The 23,306-nt window shown below is 41.4% G+C and overlaps 1 protein-coding gene across 8 annotated transcripts in view; it reads left to right on the top strand.

The window, feature by feature from the left end:
• MACROD2 (mono-ADP ribosylhydrolase 2) overlaps window positions 1–23,306 on the top strand; it is an 862,160-nt gene that overhangs the window by 759,502 nt on the left and 79,352 nt on the right. For all 8 annotated transcript variants that reach the window (XM_027453320.3, XM_072035275.1, XM_027453322.3 and 5 more), the window contains one exon: window positions 19,305–19,386. In XM_027453320.3, the coding sequence (XP_027309121.2) occupies window positions 19,305–19,386 (82 nt within the window). The remainder of the gene's footprint in view (window positions 1–19,304; window positions 19,387–23,306) is intronic.

Here is a 23,306-nt window from a genome sequence, read left to right as displayed (position 1 = left end):
GTAATGCCAACATATTTATGTATGCATATTCATTATGGAAGCATGTATTTTCATTACAGCGTACATCAGAGGCTCAGGGACAATGCAACACTGTGAAGAGATACGTGCACCTTCACTGTTCTGCTCAATCCACAGTTTTACTTCTTTTCCCCTCAGCTACTTAAAGCCCATTAAAAATCATACTCATTATAGTGTCACTTGACAACACATCAAGTGGTCGGGCTTCTAACAATGGTATTTTAGTGAATGCTGAAGTGTATATATTCCATTTAAATGAATACTGCAAATTTATTAAGATTATTTTATGAACACTTCTATGCAAAGTGACACAGCTGGGAGGAGGAGATCTAACATGCAATGCTGTGTATGAAAATTATACGGAATTATTTAGCCCATTAGCTTGTTAACCAGGTGCTCTTTGCACTTAGCCTTATTTTCTGAACTCAGACTATGCCTAATATTTACTCACAGGTAATGAGGTAATGTCGTGAGATTTAGAGGATACCTAATTCTTTCCTGGAGTTCTTCCATTTCCAGGCTTTGGCAGTCTAGCAGCTTGTCAAAGGCAGACATCTGGAATGTGTGATTGTTATTGGAGATGGCTGAAAATATCTGTTACAGCTTTTGGGGGGGACAGGAGATAGGGGGGCTCATCTCATCTGAAATTCATGGAGAGTATCTTACTTTCTTGGTTAACGCAAGTCTTTGGAAAAGGCAGCCTCACTCCCCCCATCTCTCTTATGGCCCTCATTTTGGAGCTGAAAATACCAGTGGTTTTTGGTCTGAGAAATTTTAGCTTGGGTTTTATGGGGAAAGGCCTAAACCATCATAAAAAAGACACTGTACAACAAGAAATCGCTTATACTGTACATTTTCCTTGGTTTTCATATCTGAGCGTCTTGGAAAGTTTTCTATATCTCAGTACTTGTAATCTGGCCCTAACTCGTTCCACTTTATTTTGACACTTAGAAAATACAACTTATTCTTATTTGTTCTTCTTTTCCAGTCCATAATTGTGCTCGTTTTAGTCAAGGCTGAAAGAAGTCTCAGCACAACATCATAGCTGTTCCTTTCATCAGTCCAGCTCTGATTCTGGCACACTGTGCAGCGTTTCCAAAAATACAACTTGATTCTGCTCCCCTTATGTGCATCGAATAGGCCTTTCCTTTGTATGTTGTCTGAGCCCTGTAAACATGGACGCTGCAGGAGTCCCTTTAATAAATTAGCTGTTAGCACATTCAAAACTTTTAAATGATAGGGTGTTTTTCTGAAATGAGGAAGGAATTTTCATCAGATCAGAAGTTGTTCTCATCACGCTGTGAGTTACAGCTCAGGAAACTGCCACTAGTGTTATTAGCAGCAGCTCTGCAAGCATGCCCAGGGAACGCTGCAGCACAGAGATTGATTTTTAACCCTCACGTTGCCCTTGTTTTCCTAATTGGTCAGCCAAATGAGTGCAAGAGAAATCTGTGCGCAGGCTCTGTGTCTTCTCTACAAACAGAGGTCTCGATCCTAAAAAATGCACACAGTCAAGATTATTTTAGGGCAACTGCTTTTGGTACTCAGCATCAGACCCAGAGGTAAGAGGTCAGCTGGATAGCCTGTGTTGGTTTTCATTTGCTTCCCTATTCTGTAGGCTTTGCAAAGCAGCTGTAAACAGTGTGCCTGTTGCATTTGATTTGATGTAGATGTTGGAAATAGATTCCTGTAGGATTAGAGGTGCAATCACAGTGCCTGACTCTTGAGACTCTTCTGAATAACAAGTCCTCATATTGATTTTCCTTTATGGTGAGAAGTGAGATGATCAGGGGAGATGGATATAGACAAGCACACTTCTACTTAGACAAGAGCTGGTTTGGGTCTGCTGAAAATCACATCGCTGGGAAAGAGAAAATCCCCTGTTGCTTTCGAAGCTATTAATCTGTTTGTGATAACTTTAATAAAAATTCCTGCTCTGTTCTTATAAGATTGTCTTTTATAGGGTTAACCGTGCAATTATCTTCTGGTATTCACTGGCTATTTTTGTTCCTGAGTACTCCCTTATTTATTTAAACAATTCGCCATGAAAAACTAAGTGATGCATTTAGATAATGGCCACAGGTAATTGCTTTAATAGGAGAGTCACGAGTGAAATTGCTGTTTTAATACCAGCCTGGGAGGACATTCCCTGTTAGGCTGTAAGAAAAGCGGTGTCATATTATGGTAAACCTCACCAGTTTCAGAGGAAATCATGTGAATTCCAAGCAGACAGGAGTTTAGCAGCAAAAGTCAAGCAAAGACCACAAGTATTTCTTTGTAGAAGACCCAGCTGTGTGTTAGGTATAATATGCCTAGGAGTGGTCGCCGCTGCAAATGGAAAACAGAAGGGGGAAACGCTGTGTGCCTGCCTAACCTCTGGTCATGCTAATGAGAAAATCCTTGGCCTGCATTCAGTTGGAGTTGGTGTTTTTCTTGGAAGGCGCGTTGGCCATCTTGCGTGGTATATAATGCACAATGTCTGCCCAAACGTGGTTTATGAAGTGTTCTGTGTATATCTGCTCTTGGAGATTTGGCATTGTCTGTTGGGTTTGTGTAGCATGTGTCTTTAAAAACAACCTCCCCAAAAAAAACACCAGAGAGCAGAGACTCAAACAGCCTCCCAACACATCAGTGTTGGTAATTCAACACTGCCACACCATTCCTTTGCTGCTGAGTAGACAAAAGAAGTAGAAAGGACCCCACAGCTTGAAAGCTGATGCTATTTTGGTCTCTAACAAGACTTTGCTTTGGAAAAGAAGAGAGATTTGTTAAACTACTTAAGGAGTTAATTTTCAGGCACTGAATGTAGAGTTGAAAGGAGAAAAATAATAATGTTAAAACACGTGTGGCAAGACATTTTTGTTCTGTCAGGAAATTAAAACAATAGTTTGTGGATGCGGATGCAGATTCAGTGTTTAAGAAGAATGCGGCCCAAGGGGCAAATCCTCCACCCTGGCAAGTTCGTGGTGATCTTCCAACTTAATGTGAGGTCCTGCCCTTTCCTGTTCACAGGCTTATGTGAACAGAATCTTTTTTTTTTTTTTTTTTCCTGCTATCTTTTATTATCGATTTCCCAAAATTAGAAGTCTCTTTCTAATAGAGAGGAGGCTTAAAAGCAATCAATAGTGTTTATCTTAAGAGACAGTAGTTCAAACTGCAGTGGAAGGTGGTGTAATTCACCCTTTCCCTTGTTACTGATTGTCTCGTTTAGGGTAGTACTGCATAACAGCTCCAGGTTTTAATGTTGTAAATGCCTTAATTGTACACTCACCAAATGTGTTAAAAATCATTTAAAAGTGTTAATCAGGCATTTCTGACTTTATCTCTCCCCTCCCGCTCTCATATTCCGCTTGCAAATCACAACAACTTAACTATGTGATTTGTATTGGAAAGATTGGTTTTTTTTGGTTCATTTCACTTTATTATCTTTCAGCAGAGCTGTGACATCTATTTAAATATCTTTACTGCAATTGTTTCTTGATGAGATCAGATTGCCCACTGCAGCTATATCACAATAACAGTGAGATAAAATTCAGACCACCTTATTTTTGATGAGCTGCTGTAGCTTGGCTTCAGAAAGAGGAAAAAAAGAAGTATGACTAAAAAATTTTTTTTTGCAGTCAAAATTGCTCTGAATTAAGGCAGATTGAACCTTTTAAATAAACACAATGTGAATAAAAGGGAAAGAGGTGGTTCTGAATGTTAAGACAGAATAAAAAAGTAAAAGCTCCTAAAAACAGTGATGTGTATACTTGTCTCATTTCAACAGAGAACATGTTTCAGTTCCTCAGATTGAAAATATTTTTAATAGCTACTTTCTGTTGCCAGAATGTGTTTAGTAGCAGGCTTTAAAAGCCGTCCATGGCTATGTTTACTGTAAAGTGAACGTTTTCATTTCTAGTTGTACTGATATTAACTGGGGGAATCCTGTCTGCAGCACTTTACCACTCACCACCTCCAATCATGGACTCACATCAAGCAACACGTACTTGCAGAAGTTTGCAGCACACAATGTTACTGAAGTCATTAACTTTCCAGGTAAACTTATTAGGTCAGGCTGAAACTTCATACAAAAAGTCCCAAAGAAGGCTTCTAAGGCAAAAGGCAAGATCCTTTTGAGATTTTTGGACAGTGGTGGAGTTTTGAGCGTGAGCTCCGTGCCTGGCAGCACTTCTGCACCAAGTCCTCCATAGCGTTGGTGTTATTCCCTAGCACCACGTTACCAGCTCTGGTGGAAGAGCTCTGCAGGGAAAAAAAGCCTAGAAATACAGATCCGGATAGCAGTGCTATATGGGGCACATGGTAAGAAGTAGTGCAGCAGAAAAAAAGCTTGTTCCCAGAGCTGCTCCATCTGCTGCTTCCTCAAATCCTCAGAGCTTTTCTTGGATGTTTTGGGAGAAAATTACACGCTCCACAAAAATGCTGCTTCCCATTTCAGCACAGCAAAGAGAAAAAAAAAAAATTCTGTGCAGGGATGTGTGTAGGCAGACAGGGGCAGGGGAGACCGTGACCACTTGTGGCCATGGCAGCAGAAGTGTGCAAGGACTGAAGGACTGTCGAGAAAGCCTGAAGTTTTCCTCAAAGCCTGAGTTTTGGAGATGTATGGGACACAGGTTTTTTGTTTTGTTTGTTTTGTTTTTAAGGTAGTACATGTGTGTTCTTTAAATGTTCTTAGTCTTCGTAGATGGAAAGCGCAGGGGAAACGTGGCCTGAGTTCCTAAAAACTCAGAAATTACAAGGCAGAAAAGATGCCCACAATTACGGGTTTGTAAAATGCTGGTATTTTTAAGCTGTTGTCATGGTTCTGAATGGATAAGGATGTAAGTATAGTGTATACAGCAACAGTACGTTTTCAGTTCTGTAGAGGGAACGAGGCACACATTCACTGAAAGTTGCACTAGTCCCATAGAAACTCTATCATTTATCACTCCAGCAGGATCTTTTGTTATTAGGCAAGGAGTTGCTTTCTAAGAAAGAATCGGCCGTCTTCATTCCGTGCTATAATCTGAAAATAATGAAAGCCTTCCTCCCCCAAGAAAAGATCATCTTGCCATGGATCAAGAGGCAGTTCCAACCATCATATAACATCCCTTGAAAACTAGCATTTGTAGGAATGTCACATTTGAAATGTTATAGTTACAGGACTTCCATTATATGTATTATAAATCCACATTTTAGAGGGTTGTAATTTAACTGTATACAGTCATTCTACTTTGAAGCTTGGCATAAAAATCACAGCCCTGGAGCTCATATTTTTATAACAGAAAATACATGAGAAAATTGATTTGGCTTTTCAGAGATTTTGACATCTTGAAGTTGTCGCTCAGTGCATTAGGCTTAAAGAAGTGAAATTTGCTGGTGAACTACCAGATACAAGAACATGGAGCTTTGGGTGGGTGTTATGTGGTCTGCACCAAGTAATAATTTGCTTCTGGTAACCATGAATAATGCATCCGCAGGAGAGTGCTGTGTGGATTTTAACACAGGGAACTGCTCAGCATTGAAGCTGGAAGTTCAGTCTTTCGGAGGAATCTCTGAGATGAGCTTCGCAGAAGCTCTCCAAAGTCATTGCAGGCAAAGTCAGTGGTAATGGATCTGAATAGGGCCACTTGTGTCTGTAGGTGTTACAGCTGGGTCCTGGTTTATTTCGATGGGGAAAAGTGCCACAAATTACCCTGACAATGAGATCCAGGGCTCCCCAGCTTCTTGATGTTCAAGTTTGTAGAGACCTGGGAACTGGTAGGAGTTGATGAAAAAGATGCATGGTAGATTCGTGTCTGCTGTGGGAGTTGGTATTTTTAGTTGAAATGATTTATTTACCATGTCTGCATGAGATGTGCTTTTATTCTTCCTTTGTTCACCCTCTGCCTCCAGCAGATTAAAAGGCTGTGGGTATTACATAATTCTGTGGCTGATAATTACTGAATTAGGTATATATCTGGAGTCCTGACTGTACCAAGAAGAACTGAACATGGAGAGCAAGTGCACGAAAGCAATGCACTGGACGAGAGACTTCGCTGGTGTATGTTGCTGTAGCCCTACAGCAGCTAACCAGGCTACACCGACTCACAGCCTGCATTTCCCCTTTTGCTGTCTGGCTAAAATGGGCTTGAGGCATTGCTTTGCAAGCATGCAGGGACAGGTAGAATAAGAGCAGGTGCTGAGCAAGCTTTCCGGCTGTGCTGCTGCCCCTCAACAGGCTCAGTGCAGCCCCGCTTGTGCTTGCGGGGCCACCCCACAGCGTGCTGGGGGCCATGAGGCAATCCAACCGTGCTTACCTTACGGGTAAGATGTGCGGTGTGGCTGCCCTGGAGTGGTTTGTAAACTGACACTGTAAACACCATAAAATGTTTCATCTGTTCAGAGTCAGTTGGTTCAAATATCCGTTCATTCTTTTCTTTGTTCCTTTTTTTTTTTTATTTTTATTTAATCTCTAAATTAGTTTCTGTGCCTCGAGTAGAGAATATAGAGCCAAGCTTTATAGATCGATGTCAACCGCATCAGATATTTCCCACTTTTGTTTTTCTTTCTGCATTAGTTAAAGAGTGAAAACCAATGAAGAATAAATATAGTTATCATGTGTCAGGGGTATAGTAGGGTAGCTGTTCATAGGAGACGGGTGTGGTGCATTACAGGCCAGGTTCTTTACTTTCAAACTGTCTAAATCTGAACATCCGGGCAGACTTGTAGAAAAAATAAAAAACTTGGCTAGGTTAATCCCACACAGACTAATTTATATTATGGATAGACATGTGTTTAAACAAATACAAGGCATGCATAAAATATCTCCTGATTTGGGAGTTAGAACAGTGATGGAGCATATGAGCACCAGGTCAGCCAGGAAGGCAAAACCTCTGGAAACCCTGGGGCCAACCTGACTGCAGGTGGTACTCTCAGGCCAGCTGTAAGTCATCACTGTTCTTGTTAACTAATCAGAAGAGGAGAATGGCAAAGTTCTGCTGGTTTCTGGTTATTTTATACTTAAATTTCCTCCATGAACGTGATCACGGAGAAGCAATTTTGTGCAAGGATGGGATAGCCAAGCATATTTGTTTAAGGCTGATGCAACACATGTGCTTGTAGCTGTGAAATGTGACCTTGCAAAAGATGTCTTAGCTTTCTCACATGGGAAGGAAAACTCACATGCATGGCGGTCTCTTCACTTGCAAAGGTTAAGGTTTGAAAAGAAAAAAAAAAGTCTGGTCAGGGTGATCAGAAGGGAAGAAGTCACAGAGTGGGGGTAGGTGATGATGGTACTGTCCAGTTCTTCTGTAATGCCTTTCACCAGGAGACCACAAAACAGTTTGTGACAGAGAAGGAGCCACAGCTGACACAGGTAAAAGAGAATCCCTCTCCTCTGTTATATTCATTGTGCTCAATGCACCTTATACAGATCGAAGAGAAGCAGTTAAGTCAGGGCTAGCTCTAGTTTGTCACTGTTCTCAAATGTTTGGGACAAATGAGTATAAAACAATAAAATGTTTGCTGCCTTGCTATACAAAGTTGATGACAAAGCTGTGAAAGCACCTGATTCCTAACATATATAGCGAAGAACTAATGAATGTGTTGCAGAAAATTTCCAGCTGAAACCCAAATAGGACCATTTACAGATGCTTTACTGAATAAAAGTGCCAAATCTTAGGTTAGGCTTTGGCTGTGGACCAAAAATACTTTCCACGAGAGGTGATTATTATGTATGATTCATACAGTGAGTCCACACGAGTAAAAATAATATTGCATAGCTCTTAGCGTTCAAAGTGCTTTTACATTTTCAAAGTGCTGTGCAAACATTAGTTAATTAATGGCATAAAGTAAGTTACATTTTTGTGCTTTTAGCATTGACATTTTGACAATAAATGGTTTTGGAGACTTTGTATGCATCAGTGTGTTTGAGCAGCTCGTATAAATTGTGCTAATGTTCTCAATTGTATTTGAGCAATGTCTTAGTAATTTAGACGCTTTTTATCTGATGTTGAGCAGATAGAGCAAAGGAATTCTGTAGATAGCAACATACCATAAATATGGTATTTTCTTGTCCTTTCTAAGAAATTGTAAATCTGTGCTTACTCTCATCTCTGTGGCCTGTATGCTGTGATCTGCTGCAGAAATTAAAACATCGGTAAAAGTCAGAAACCACGAAGGCATCATTAGCATTCCAGCTGCAGAAACAGAACTCGGTCTAGAAGATGGATTTTGTGGAATCGGTGTACCCAAGGTTAGACATCGAGACTTGGTAAAATGCTGGAACATCTGCTGGCTATTTTCCGAGAACTGTCATCCCATTAGCATCTATTAAAATCAATTGAAAACCAGTCCCTGAGAGATGGATCTCTTTTTTTTCCCTTCCCTCTCATTGTGAAAAATGCTGGCATACAGTTGACATTTATATCCCGGCAGATTTTTTTTCTAAACAACCTATATTAAAGTTGCAATATCCCCTGTGGAAGACATTCATTAATTGTATCAAGCTGCCTTAATGACCTTTCACATGAGGACGATTTGGCTGAATCGCAGACCAAGCTCACATGCCAAATCTTTAACCATGTCTCCTCTCAAGCATATATCTTCCTTAGTGGTCCCAGACTCCCACAGGTGCAGATATCCTGAAAGCAGACTGAAGTGCAGCCATTCCCTGAGTTGACCCGCTCAACTTTTTGAGGAATAAGTATTTTGTATCAGATTTTCTTGTCTTGCTGCTCATTGCTCCTCCTGATCTCCCTTCTGAGCAGCAAGAAACACTGCAGACATTGTGCTGAGATCATACTGACTCGTGACTTAGTTTCTTTCCGGATGCTGTGCATCAGACATTACAAATCTGGTGAAAGTAACTCATCATGCTACAGTCATTCTTATTTAACAAAAACACATGTTATTGTGTTGTACCTCTTGAAGTGTCTAAGGCATGAGTAAGGTGTAATTGTAACTGTAAGAAGTGACTGTCTGCAGAAGAGAAGAACTTTTACGTAGGAAGGAGAATTTATTTATTTTTTATTACATTTATTTTACTCAGCATCTACCTGACATGTGTTAAGTAAATGATCCTGAGTTGATCTCCTTTTTTGAGGAGACTCTGGAGTGAGCATTTGGGGAGCAGGAGTGTTTTTTCTAGCAGGACAGGAAATTTAATAGCTTTCTCTTCTGTCTGGTTCTGTCTTTTTGTGATGGCAAAAAAAGATTATCTCTAGCATTAAAATGAGAGTTACAGTGTTTGAGAAAATCAGCCTTTGTCCTTTAGAAATGGTCTTTAATAGCTTGCATTAATGAGTTTAATTTGATCTATAAATGACAGATAAGTTAATCGTAAAACATTTTCTTCAAGGAGAGAGATAAAGTAATATTTATATAAATGAGATTCAGTCCAGGTTTCAGTATTAGCAGACTTCAGAGCTGTTTCAAGTTGTGTGATGTGGCTTATATTCTTCAGAAACCAATTTTTTTTAGAAGGGCTTTTTCTTTTTTTTTTTTTTAATCTACAGTAAACCTTTTCAATAAGAGTTTTGCAAACTCTGCATCTATATACATAGATTGTTCTTCTATAGCCTGGATAGCAGGTATGTTACGCCTTCACTTTGCTCCCACAACAGGAGTTTTAATTGCTTTAATGGGGACTAATTGCTAACTTTTCACACCAGTGTTATCTCTACCTACATTCTTCCTCAAATAAAGTGTAGAGAATATATGGAAGTGTTGGGGAGGAGAGTTCAAAACCTGTTGTAGATGATTGCAGTGTTAGTGCTGTTAATACAGGTTAAGTGCAGATCAGCTTAAAGTGCAGCTTCTATGACACTTGCTGCTTTTTTGAAAATGAAACTCTGGTCAGGCAAACTCGATGCCCAAAGTGCTGCTGCTGTCTTACCATCGGGGCAAAGGCGCTTAGTTGCACTGATCCAAAGCCCACTTGAAGCCTGTGGCTTTCGGATAAGGGCTAACCAACCTGAGTGCTAATGTAAGACGAAGATGAGTGATTAAACAAGTGGTAGCGAGCAGGTGAAATACCCACTGCTAGATTCCTTCAGGAATTGCTCTCAATTGCATTAGGTCTGAGGGACTTCTAACTTAAATTGTAAAGGTTTTTGTTTGTTTGTTTTTTGTTGTTTTTTTTTTTCAAACCTGCCTAAGGCAAAACCTTCCAGCTTCTCTGGCTGTTTGTGTGATTTGATTTGAGAGTCGTCTGGCCTCTTTTGATGGAAATACTTAATTAATTTGAATTTTAAACCAACTTTATAAGACCAAGCCAGAATTTTTTCCTCTGTCAGTCATTTCAGAAGTGATGTGAAATGCCCAAGTGACAGCAGTCACCAGCTGTAAAATACCCCACCTCCACACCTAGGCAAAATCTTTGCTCAGCCTCGATGAGAAAATTGTCACTGAGTTTTATCATGACTGCAAATTTACCCTGCTTGTAACCACACACTTAAAAGTTATTTAAGCCATCATCTGCTGCTTCGAGGAATTGCTTCTCCTGCTCTTTCTTCTGCAGTTCAAACATTGATTGTACCTCCTCAGGAGCCTGCGCAGGACTTTTTGGCAGCATGGCCCCAAACAACCTTTTGTGTCCTGGCCATGGGATGCCAGCACGCTGCAGCAAGAGGGAGGGAGGCAGAGCTGTCGGGGCATGTGGCTTCTGCTGCAGAGGGACCTGGTGGCTTCTCCTCCTGGGACAATGCCTGGAAGTCGCTGCCATCCCCTGCAGCAGCTGCACGGCAGCAGGGAGCCACAGCACGAATCCCCACTGGTCCCCAGCCTCGGGCAGCTCTGCCTCCTGCTGGGGCTGGCTGTAGCATCCAAACCTGAACTACTCATCCATCAAAAGGGTAGGAGGTACCACCACCGGGTCTCCCTGTGTGGTGCAGATCAGAGGCTTTTGAAATAAAATCAGAGACTTTTATAGTTTTCAGTGTCGTGCAGCAGCTGCAAAGATGATAGCAAGGAGGAGATTATGTCTCTGTTGTCAAGCATATTTTTTTCTGGAGTGGTGGACTCTGAACAAGCAGTGATGTTTCTCCTGCTGGCCCTGGGAAGGAGTATAAATATTTGTACTGGTGTATATTACTTGACACTACAACAGAGCAGGGAAAAACATCGAGAATACGAGAATTTTTCCAAAGCAATACCCCAGCCTTGGAGAAGGGGAGTAGGGGAGGGACATAGCATCTTCTGGGAATTGCTCTGCCACAGGTTGGATGCTCAAACAGGCTTCAGGCTCTCATAATTACTGGGAACGTGGGAGTATCTAAGCCAAAATGGTTCTAAAAAGATAGGGAACACATTATGTTGCAAGGTAAAATATGGGGCAAAAAGTTGGCTGATGGGATTACAATGCCCTGCCTCACTGTATGCCACAATCTCTTATCTTATTCAGCGGAGATCCACAATGAGGATATAATGATAACTTAATGTAAGCTGATGATTTATCTCCTCAAAAATGCATGGCAGTTGTAAAACTGTCTATCAGATATTTTCAGAGTACTATCCTTCACAAGCCCTTATTTAACGCAGTTATATTTGCATGCATACCCTCTCTTCACATTTGCCATTTGTCACTGAGATAGCAAATTACATTCATCAGAATCCATTCATTCCCCCGGTTTCGCTGAATACAGGATTATCTTGGCTGTGTCAGCTGCCCTATGACTGGTAACTGTGAAAAATGGAGGTCGCCTTCAGATATTCCAAACATGTATCTTCAAAGGACAGTAGGTATTAAGCTAGAAAAGATTAATGGGCTTTATGTCACTGTGTTTGTGTGGCATAAATGTGGATTGTGCAGATTGATGGATGTATTGGTAAAAACAAATGCATTTTTAAACTACTCTCTTGCCCCTTTCCTGACAAGTTATAGTGACCATCAAAAGAAATATACTGAGGCGTGGCCTTAAATTCTAGACTGATTTTTACAGGTTTTTTCACCCCTAGGAGACTGACAAACTTTTAGTTGTTGACCAAAAAACCCACCATGCGGACTGTTAACTACTGGTTGGTTTATTGTCTATCTGTGTTGACGTTAGCACTAAAAGACTTTTGTGTCTTATTTATCATGCAATCATATCATCCATAAGTAGCTAGGACACGAGAAATTTTCTTGTTGGCTATTTCAAAATTCCTCAAAAATTTTGGTCATAATTTCCTCTATAAAATCCGAGTTGCTTCTTGAGGACAGCCCTTCTGCTTGCCTGGCAGGTGCTTTGTTCTCAAGGAAAAGTAACAGCACAAAGAATGTCCAGGTCCAAAAGGGAAGGAAAGCTCTACCCGTCCTTAGGTAACGCACTGCCTTAAAAAGGTGTTTAGGGTAAGGAGTGGACTCTATTGGGGAGGCTAAGTAACCTTTACAAAACAACCAATGTATTAGGAAAAAGAGTTATCATTATCGATTCTCACAATAAATGGGTGTATTGATAGGATGTGCCAGAGGGAAACTGCTGGAGTGCAGTGAAGCTTGTGACCATTGATAGGATTTTTTTATTTCTTTTTTTCCTGTAGCATCTTAAGAGAGAACAGGAGAAAAAATCCCAGGGTTCTGGTCTAACTCTGCTGATCTCCTTATGTGTGACCTTGGGCACATGGAATATCCATGTGGAAGCAAAACTCTATCAAAAGTTTTGCAAGACTGTAACACTTAGCTTTGTTTGAGATCTGTGGATAAAAGCTGTTCTCCCCTGGCTAGTACTATGGTTTTCAATGCTGTTCGGTCACAGGGAGACAGGCTTACGCCACAGCGATAATTGCAGTGGTGCATCTGACCCCCATACGATTCTGGGAGTGATTTGTTCTCATCTGTTGAATGCGAGCAGAGCTGCAGGAACAGGCTCGATAGAAGGCAGCGACATCCTGACCATGTTCAGAATTTATCTTGGGTTTCACTGCTAAGTGTGTTGCTACTGTGTTTGAGAGGCAGGGATTGTTGCAAAGCCTTATCTACTGTTCCTTTGGGATGTTTGCATTAATATTTTAAACTTGTAATGAATTTCTGATGGTGGTTGGTTTTTGTTTTTGTCTTTAAATTGCCTTTGGACTTTTAATTATCTTTCACTCCGAGCAAAGTGTGCTTTCACTCATGAGTAAGATATTAAAGCACTAATAATAACTTTCTGTTTTTTAACTTCAGTAAGACGACCGTAGAAAATATTCCACTCTATTTGTGATAAGCATAAATCATTTTATAATTGATGTGTTTTGTATTATTTTTTCTTTCAAAGACTGCTTAAGTAATATGATGGTTTAAGTAATAGTTGCTTCCTTACAGCTAGTCCTTGATGGGTGTTTGCTCTTGATGTGAAATCGTAACGCTTCATTAATACCACTACTTGCAGGAGGCTTGCAGTAATGTGGATTTTAATTCAAATTTTTGGTTTTGAATCAAAGAATCTTGAAACTTAAGTCCACGAAAATCAAAGAGCTTCGTCCTGAGAGGGTATGCCTTTCTCCCCCCACCTGCAGGGTGATCCTAGAGGTTTCCTGTTTGCCTGGAGCTTGGCTCATTTCGGTGCCTGCAAATTCAAGTTGAGTGTGTTTCAGCTCAGGCCTGAAGGGGAGTGGAGCTGGGCCAGGTGTACGGATCTGAAGGCTAGGTGGATTTCTTTGTGAACATCATCGCACAGTTCATTGATTGTCAAATTTGCCACATCACCAGTCTGACACCTCTGCCCTGCTTAAACCTTCTTATGAGGATGGAAGCGGCGCCGAAGCTTTGTATTTGCCATAAATAACTGGACTGAAGTTCTTTTCAAGAGTAATTCTGCAATTATAGACCATGATGTCATGCCGAAAGGAGCAGACAGTCAGCTAGGCTCTACGCTTTAATGGTTTCTGTGAAATTAGTAATAATACTAGGAGGCTAAATTTTAATTTACAGTGCAATGAAATGAGTAGTTTTCATAGGGCCTGAAGCGTTCACCTTTAGAAGGCGTGTGTGAAAACTTCTGGCCTTGACCACAGCTCATTTCCAAGTGGGATGTGGCCCTCTCTGCTCTTTCTTTTGGTCAGGCAGGCTGCTATCCGGACAGCTGGCCTGATGTGCATGGGATTTGGGAAAGGCAGCGCCGCTGGTGAGGTGGCTGACAGCTGCTGCGAGGGATATGGCAGCTGCCTGGGTTATTTTACAAAGCTGCCGTTTCCATCTGTTAGTTGGTTTGCAATAGGATTACTAGAGGATCAGATCAGGCAGAGGTTAGGCTGAATGGAAGACGGTAAGCATCAAGAGCATCACTCACCAGTACTTGAAGGGAGCAGAAACAGGCATCAGTCTCTTTGAAGCGTGTCTCTGTGCAGAGGGAATGCAAGGCATCAGCTTGGGGCTGGGCAGGGAGGAACCCTGGTGGAAAACCAGGAAACAGAGGTAGAAAATGGGGTCTGTGGTGACTAGCAGGAGAGCCTTCAGACAGCAAGCTGAACCCCAGCCACGGAAATGAAATGGAAGAAATTTTACACAGTGGGCAAAGGCCAGGCAGGACACCCGTAGCCTGACTCTGCAGTGCATTAAAGGTCTTTCCTTATTCGTTTTTTCCTGCCATTGAAATTTAGATTCCATGAGAACACGTCTTGAAAAACTGACTTGTGTGGCTTTGTTCTCACTGATCTCCACATGGGAAGCCTTGTCAGGCAAGGAAAGCCGCTGAGGCTGCCCCAGCAATCGTGGTCCAAAGAGAGGGGAAAAAAATGTGGGAGTTTGGCACAACAAGGGCTCAGGGCCTCTTCCTTACAGGCAATGTAGTTAAGGAGACTTAATTGCTTCAGACAGCTCTGAACTGTGACTGTTAAGGCTATGTTTGAGAAAGTATCTGAAGATTTAGGGTAATGAAATTTGAATATCAGAAGAATTTTAATTCTTAAGGAGGCAAATGTTATTTCTGGCGTTACGGGGTGTGGGCACTGATCCAAGCACACTGAAGTCAATACAAAGCCTCCGTTTGGCTCCACTGAGTTTTGAATTAAGTCCACAGAATGTCTGATAAACTAAAAATGTTAGAGCAAGCTTCTGGTGTTAGCCATGTCCTTATGACAGTCGGTTCTGGTGGGATCAGATAAGCGTGTTTTGTAAAAGAGAGAAGCTACAAGTAAGCTGTTTCTTACTATTTTGATTTGGGATTGGAAAAAAGTTTTTTTTTAAAAAGTTGTGGTTTTTCTCTTGTGCATTTTCTGGTAAGATTTAAATTATGATCAAGCTTATTATTGGGTAAAATAAAAGGTTGTCAGCGCCTGCTGGGTAAACGTCTCGGTACCGGCGATAGGCGTGGAACGCTTGGAAGTGCTGAAATGCAGTTGGTTGTGTTTTCATTGAGAGATATTTTATTAGGACACAGGTGGCAAAGACATGGAAGCATTTGTTATATGAAGTAGTCTGAAATGTCCTGTGATTGTCTGTCTGCTTAAAAGGTGTGCCTGATGTATGGCTTGGAACCTGTGTATACACACAGCTGTGCTTATGAGTGCGTTTGGCAAGTCCTGTGGATCGCGCCTGCCTCTTTGTAGTGATATTTAAGTGCACAACTAAATATTGCCATCCCCTGAAGATTGAGGGAAATTAGGTCAGAGGAATCAAACAAACCTGCCAGAGGGCGCAGTGAATGAGCTAAGATAAAAGCAGAAATGTTTTCCATCCCAAAATGTCTGTAGGTACCACCACAGACTCCTCCTGTATCAGTGGCCGTGCGTGCAAATACGCAGCAGGCTCTCTTCCCTTCCTTGCGTGTGCAGGTGTGCACATACCTCGTGTTGGTTAGCAAGCAGGTGCTGTTTCTTCTTTTCACAGAATTCCTAAGGAATAGTGTCAAGTTGCCAGAAAGTATCAGCAGACTTATTTTATTGTGGCTTGGATGTAGCAAGCCTGGTGGTCATTTCTCCAGGCAGCACGTGTCCACCTTCTCTCTCCGCCGGTCTTCTGTGGGCAGAGCATGGCTGCTGCAGAGGGGTGCAGCCCCAGCTCTGCCCTGAGGTTCGTGGGACCCCTCAGCAGCTTTTCACAGGTTGACTGTGCTGCTATCAAGACTGGCACTGCTTTATACCCAGCAGAGTGGTTCCCAGTGCCGCATCCTTGGGAACTGCTGGCATCAGTGGCTGAGTTGGGGTTCACTCTGCTGCAAAGCAGCCGGAGCGCCGTGAGCTACACAGAGCCCCAGAAGGTGGCTGATCTCCATCCATTGCAGCTAATGAAACCACTGGGAAGGTACCCCACTTGACATTAAAGGGGGCCCGGTGAGGAGAGCAGGTCCTGTGACACAAAGGAAAAAAAAAAAAGAACAAATCAGTGTGGTCACAGCCTTGGGCTGTGAAGCTGCCTACTAACTGAACAGCTCATGCAATTTAACTCCCTTCTTCCTGTGTTGCGGCACTCTTAATTTTGGGGTTCTTTGATCCACCTATTCATAGCTGTGAAGCGAACAGAATTTAATCAGGCTCTGACAGGGGACGGTTGATTTTAATACTGGCCTCCAAAAAAGAGCTGTCGATCAAGGATGAGCTTTAATACCTTCAGCTTGCAGCTCCTTTAAACTTCTGCTGCAGCTGAGTGGTGCTTGGTCAGCTGTGGAGGAGCCGGGCACCTACAAAAGGCCCCGGGGGCTCCTCAGGGGAGTCCCTCGGGGTTCCTGCCTGCCCTTTGCATGAAACCTCTCATCAAGCTGGCATTTCCAAGCCACACGAGGGGAGAGCTTTCCTCTTTGAATGGGGAGCGCCTTTCATAAGCGCGCATCCCAAAAGGCCTGCTGAGCTTTTGTCAGCCAGCCGGCAAAGGACTTCTGGATTGACTCAGATTAAACCTTTGCTTATTGTAGCTGGAATGGGGAACAGTGAGGACAAGGGTTACTTTCCGTACCTAATTTCAAGTTATTTTAGCTGGGGATGTTAGATAAAATAGTCAATGACTGGCAGGATGATAGAATATGGTTTAATTTCAGATTTACTATCTGCCAACACATGCCATTCAATCAGATAAACACAGGATTTCAGCTGTCATCACAATACCTTATGCATACTTAAAAATAGAGTACTTTTTCTCACACCAAGAAGAAATTGAACAGGTTTATATATAGGATGTATACAGTCAGGATGCTAGAAATTTTGAAATCGTGTGCCATTTCTAGAGAGATTCCCTATCTTTAAATTAAGCAATTATATTAGAAGTAGTAGAAATTCTCAGGATTGCAGAAGTTTTATCATTGTCAACTGCACGGAATAAATAAAAGTAAAGGAAATGTCGTGAGAAGTTGAAATATATAAAGTGAGGGAAATGTCTGTAGTATTTAGAGCAGAGAATTTGAGACCGTATAGAGGGCGAGACAACTCAGAACTTCTTTGCATGGGAATAAGATTCATCCTCTGGCTTATAAGCTCCCGTCATTGCTGTTTAGTCTGTCCTGGTGCATGTATTGCGCCTATCGCTTGAATGTCTACTCTGCTCGGGAGCTGCAGTTAGAAGATGGCAATCTAGGATTGCCCCAGCACTCTCCTAAATCGGCTTTTACTGTAAATTTAATTTACACGTTCTCCATTTGAAGCTTCCATCCTGAAAACACACAACTTCCCTTAAGTGGAAACACTTGTATAGGTAAAATGTTGCTGTATAAACAGTTGCCACTGATGCTTTATGTTATAAATATGCAGGTACACAAATGAGCATGCCTTTTTGGCCCACGCACTTCTCCTGTATTTGTTGGTTTCTTTTTTGTTGTATCCCTTGTGAAGAGTAGCTGATGACACAGTCCAGCGTTTTGGTGTGGTCTAGCCTGGTTTGTTTATGAGGGCTGCACAGAACAGCTTGCTTCTCTGAAGGTCATATGAACAAACAGCAACAGGCATTTTCCTGCTCACAAGTCTGCTGCTGTGCTTCCCCAGCAAGCACCCAAGCCCTTCCCTGCTGCTGCTTCTTTCCTGTTCACTAGCCTCTTTATTCCTTAACGCCTACATAACCTGTACCTACACTCTCATATTTCCTATTTTGCTGTTTCAGCTTTTGAAGTTGGCGTTTACTCAGAGATGTTCTTGTTAGCAACCACTAGCACTTTCCAGAACAACTGATTATTGCCTGCCCTTGTTCCTTTCCGCATTCTACTGGCTGCTCCAAAATGAGCTCTAAAATGATGGCCTGAGCTGCTCAGCGTAATGGTAGCTTTGAAGCCAAGACTTGTACTTTGCTTTGAAGAGCATCTTTACCAAAAGGACAGCATTTCCTGGTGGACATAAGGGAAAGATGGCACTTTGTTTTGAGAGTGTTTCTCCTGCGGGTTTCCCTGCTGGTGCCAGGCTGGTGCATTTTGTAGCATGTGCAAAGATGCTCGTGAGCAGCTCTGCTACAACAGATCGGCTTATTGCCCATGGGGACTCGAGGACAGCAAAATGCCAGGCAAAATGCTGAATTTCCTATTGCTTCGTCGTCATCCCCTTCTGGTTAAGTTTTCGTGCACTTCAGAGAAAACCTTGATTACTGGGTGGCAGGTCCTTTGGCTCAGCCTTACGAGAGCCTTCTCTACTTCCACCGCTCCTTCCAGGAGCTGGGTCTTGGCTGCAGAGGCAGCTTGTGCTGGGCTAGGCAAACAGATAAAACAAAGAAATAGCAAGGCTAGAATGAAGTCAGCGTGGGTGTTTTTCAATCTTAAAGGCTCTGGAATTTAGTTTGGTTTTCATTTTGTTTGGTGTTTTTTTTTGTCTCTCTCAGAAAAGCCCTTCACATACAATGACGTCCTAAACAATTTATTTGAAATCATTGGTGGGTGGCGCACACATTACAGGCTGTGGTTTCATTGATATGCTCAGCCTCGCTAAGTAGATGGCATATTAAATGTTTTATTTACCCCATGTGCTACCTGTCATCTAATCAGCTTTTGTTTTTGCTGCATTCTGCTTGTATTATAGCAAGAGTAAGTGGTTTCATGTAAATTAAAACCACATGAAACCTTTTAAAGCCATTTAAAAATACTAAATGGTTTTGCAAATAGGTTTGTCCGACAAGGATTGGAAAAAGAGCTCTTTGCTTACCCATTTACTCTTTTGTATGCTTATTAGAAGCCCCCCATGTGACTCTTTCATCAAACATTGCATCCTGGTACTCATCTAGAATGCCAAAAGTCATTTATACTGTGCTCAAGAGTGGTTTGCATAAACAGGAGGCAGTTAACAAAGAATACAGTTTTGAGCTGTGATTGCAAATGTTATTTTATAAATTACAACACAGATGCACAATGAAGTCAAAACATGCATTCCTGTGATGTTTTCTAGCGTGCCTGGAGCATAAAGCAGTGTTGGTATTAACTATTATTGCATTGTTTCACTGTGAATAATTTTGTTTCTTACAGGTGGATCGTATCATCTTCTGTGTCTTTTTGGAGATTGACTACAAAATTTTCAAGAAGAAAATGGGCGAATTTTTCCCTATAGGTAGGTATAGTAATTGAGTGCCATCTGACTTGAAAAGATGATGCAGAAATAGACAACAGTTGGCATCTTTTCTCCTTTCCCTGCCTAAGCCAGATATTAAAATGTGAACTTTCTTTAGAGATCAGCTGCACGTAGAGGCCATGATGCTGGAGAAATGCAGACATTTAAAATTTGTGAACCACTAAAGCTGTTTTGATGATGCTTTTGCAAAATCAAGGCTTGCTTTTGTATGCTCAGTACAAGTAGTTTGTTAATTCCTTACTGTAACCGTGTCTTCTCCCAAAACCTGGTGTGTTGCACTGGTTCTCTCGACTCCGAGAGGAAAATCATTTGCACTAATGTATGTAGCTCATAGTGGTACGGCTTTTCCATGCGCTTTGTGCATGCTCTGCTCTTTCATTAATGATGCTGGTAGGGTTTCTCTGGGTCTGAAAAGATACCGCAGGGGTTAGAGCCCAACTGTGTCTGAATGAGAACTTTAAACTTGAGCTGTCCCTGTGCAAGAATGAATTGGAGAAAGATGGCTCTCACTGGAGCACTTGGGAAATGTTAGCCATTCATCTTACGTTTCACGCAGGAGGTTACTTTCTAGAATGTAAGAAAACCTGATAGACAGTAAATTTGTTCACACCCCTCCCATGCCCGTGATATATTTTTGTCATATATCATTAGAAAACTGTTAGTTGTGTGTTTTGTTTTTTTTTTTTATCAACCCTAACCTTCTTCCATTTTATTTTCAGTGACATCAGTTCTACGATATGTGATCCCAATTTTAGTGTTTTGTTTTATCACCCCTTTCACAAGTGGCAGTCACTTAAATACTCTGCGTGGTCTGTCTGGTGGAAAGGGCCTGTGAGTAATAGGAAGCAGAGCTTTGGTGTGTTACGAGAGTCTCAGTTATTTCTACAGGAAATTGCAATGTTTCTGTCTCATCTTGCTAGAATGAAGATTTTTGTAGACAACTTTGTAACCTCCAGTTTGCAATGATTGGCGACAGAAACCTAAAAACCCATTGCATTATTCTGGTACATGGAACGATGTCTGTCTGAGGAATAATATTTTGGGCTGGAGCACACTGAATATGCACTTCAGGCTGCATTCATATCTAATCCGTTCAGTGCGTGCATTTTTTTTTTTTTTTGGGGGGTGGGGGGTGGTGGTGAATGTAGTCCACCCAGGTTTGAAAGACCAAGAGACAAGAAGATGCTTCAGGTGCTGAAGCAGGACAAATCCAAAGGAGAAAAGAGAGGAATATGGGAGATTTATTTCTTTTTTGGGTTGTCAAAACCTAGCGTTGTTGAATGCCTGGGCAAAGAGGACCTGTGTGGTTGGATGTCACGGTGTATAAAGATTTCTAACTGCATTATGCTACATTGTGCAGATGATCAGTTTTACTGTACTTTTAAAAGCATGTTTATTCTCATGCATATAAAGTTTTTACTTTTTTTTTTTTTTTTCTTGAACTAAAACTGGCAATTTGATACATGACCATAGCAGGGTGGTGGTGGCAGAGATCGTTTTAGTGCAGCACCATCCAGCAGTTCGCAGCCAATCCAGTGCCTTTGCAGACTGTTCTGGAGACAGATGCTTCATTTTTCAGCGGCCACAATTTGCTATAGATTTCTAAAAGATCTCAGGACCTATTTTCATAGGCTTCATAGGTTTTTGGTTCATGACTAATGATTCCAAATACCGGTTTTGATATGTCTTAATGATGCTGGTTTCCGAAGGACCTAAATGTCCACTGGCTGATAAGCTGGAGCTTTACAAATAGCTAGGTTGGTTTCTAAAACCTTATCCCTGAGTCAGTGAAGGATTTTTCATGGCTAAGTCGGTAGTCAGTGATTTGGGAGATCTGATTTTAATCTGTTGTATCACCGTGGGTGTGTGGTATGCTCTTATAGGAGTCGCTTAGATCTGCAGCTTGTGAGGAGAGAGGCAGAAAAGATGCGTGCTACCAAAATGACTTTCAGTTAGTGTCCCTGGAGAAAAGATCAGTGTCTGGGTATCTGTCCTGTAGGAATGCCCTAAGAATGAATATCGGGTCAGGCTTTCTTCGCCCTCCTGAAGTGGCACTTCTCTGCTGGGTACCTTTACAACAATAGGTGGGCTGAAGTTGACCCCATCCTAAATTGCCTATAGCTGAATGGTGACGGCGTTGGCTGGAGGTCTGAATGGTTATCACCAAATGACTATCATGTCTGCTGTTTGTTCCTTTTTTCTCTTGTGAAATGGTATCTGCATTTAACTCTAATAGAGGTTAGACAAGTTCTCTTTGGGCTCTCAACCTGTAGGGATATTCTGTCTCACTGCAAGACTGGTTTCTTGCACAAAGAACTTAGTGTGATTCTGTGTGAAGGAACTAGCATCTCTCTCTACCTTTGCCAATAAATTCCTGATATTTAGGCTCTGGAAGAAATAGCCACAATTCTGCTGTTTGCTGTTTTGTTTGTTTTTTGGTTTTGTTTTTAAAGTGAATCTATTAATGCAGTGAAATGAAAATCTTTAAAGAAAGACTTGCTGTAAATTTGAGCTGATAGGACACAGAAGAGCTGATGCTCACAGGAGAGAATAATGTGGAGATATTACTTTAGGCTTAGAGGAAAACCATTGAGATATTTTAAAATGTGCATCTCACATTCAGAAACATTACGAAATGTATCTACTTTAATAGATGTGGACAAAAATGCCTAGAAAGAAGAATATATTCATGGAGTTATATACATAAATAGTTATTTCATTAAACCTGGTGCATTAATAAATCTAAAAAGACATCCAAGTGCTTGAGCTAGTCAAGTGATAATGAAATGAAGCTAGAGTTACACCTCAGTGCATTAGAGTAAGTGGAATATAGATATAGGGAAATTGTTCCATTAGTTGAACATATCATTAGACCTATTTTGAGAGTGGAATGCCAAAGAAATTAGTCGAGTAATAGTACTGATATTAAGACAACTGCCAAGAACCTTGTCATTTGCAAACTTTAAATATATAGGGGAAGAGGCAGACTTCTAAGTAATTTCATATCTTAGGAGTGTAGCATAGCTGTTCAGTAACAGACCAGTTGTCACAGGCTCAGTGTTTCAAATCTAATCTCAGTAAGCAGTAGCCTATGCACAACCTGAGCCAAAGCCGGTGTGCTCTAAGGGGAAGCACCGCATAAGCTTTAACTAAGAGTCAGGATCTCATCCCTGTGATGGCCCAGAAAAGTTTTAGAAGGTAAAGGTCCTGGTCCACACAGAATTTAGTGTTGAAGCACTGGGGTTTTGCTGAGAAGCTTTTGTATGCCCTTGTTGAAAAAAAGCAAGGGTGAAAGACTCTGTAGGACAACCAACCTTGTATACTTAAAATGAATCACTGTTTTAACATAATAGGTGAGGCAAACAGGGATTTTATTTTATTTTTTTTTCCTTTTACCGGTTGTGTCCTATCTTCTAGTGGAATGAAATAACTCAGATATCCTCCCTTAGCTGTGTTGGGAAATTCTCTCTGCTTAATCTGAGATGATGTCTTGCCACATATCTTTCAGACAAATAAAATGCCCTTGCCTGTAATCCTGGCTCAGATGTGTAGTTCTTACATTGCTGGATTCATCGCTACTGGTATTATGCATGAGCTTTCCCAGAAAGCAGCTGATACTCGTATCATTTTTTCTTTTGGAGTTCATTGTTTCTTCTAACACAATTCTATACAAAGCCTGGAATCTAGGCATTACTTTTATTGCTAAATATATATTTATAAGACCTACCAGGAAATGGTATAAAAGCAGTCTCCCTTGAATAACCTACCTTACAGTGATACGTGCTTCTACGATGCTATTCATGTGAGTAAAATTAAGCACATTTGTAAACAGTTGCCAGCTGGAGGCAAAGACACCATATTTTTCTCCTGTATCCTGTGTAAACCTAACTACTTAATAT

Source organism: Anas platyrhynchos, chromosome 3 (genome assembly GCF_047663525.1).
Source record: "Anas platyrhynchos isolate ZD024472 breed Pekin duck chromosome 3, IASCAAS_PekinDuck_T2T, whole genome shotgun sequence".
Taxonomy (NCBI): domain Eukaryota; kingdom Metazoa; phylum Chordata; class Aves; order Anseriformes; family Anatidae; genus Anas; species Anas platyrhynchos.
Note: the sequence above shows the minus strand (reverse complement) of the source record. Positions and strands in the feature narration are given on the sequence as shown.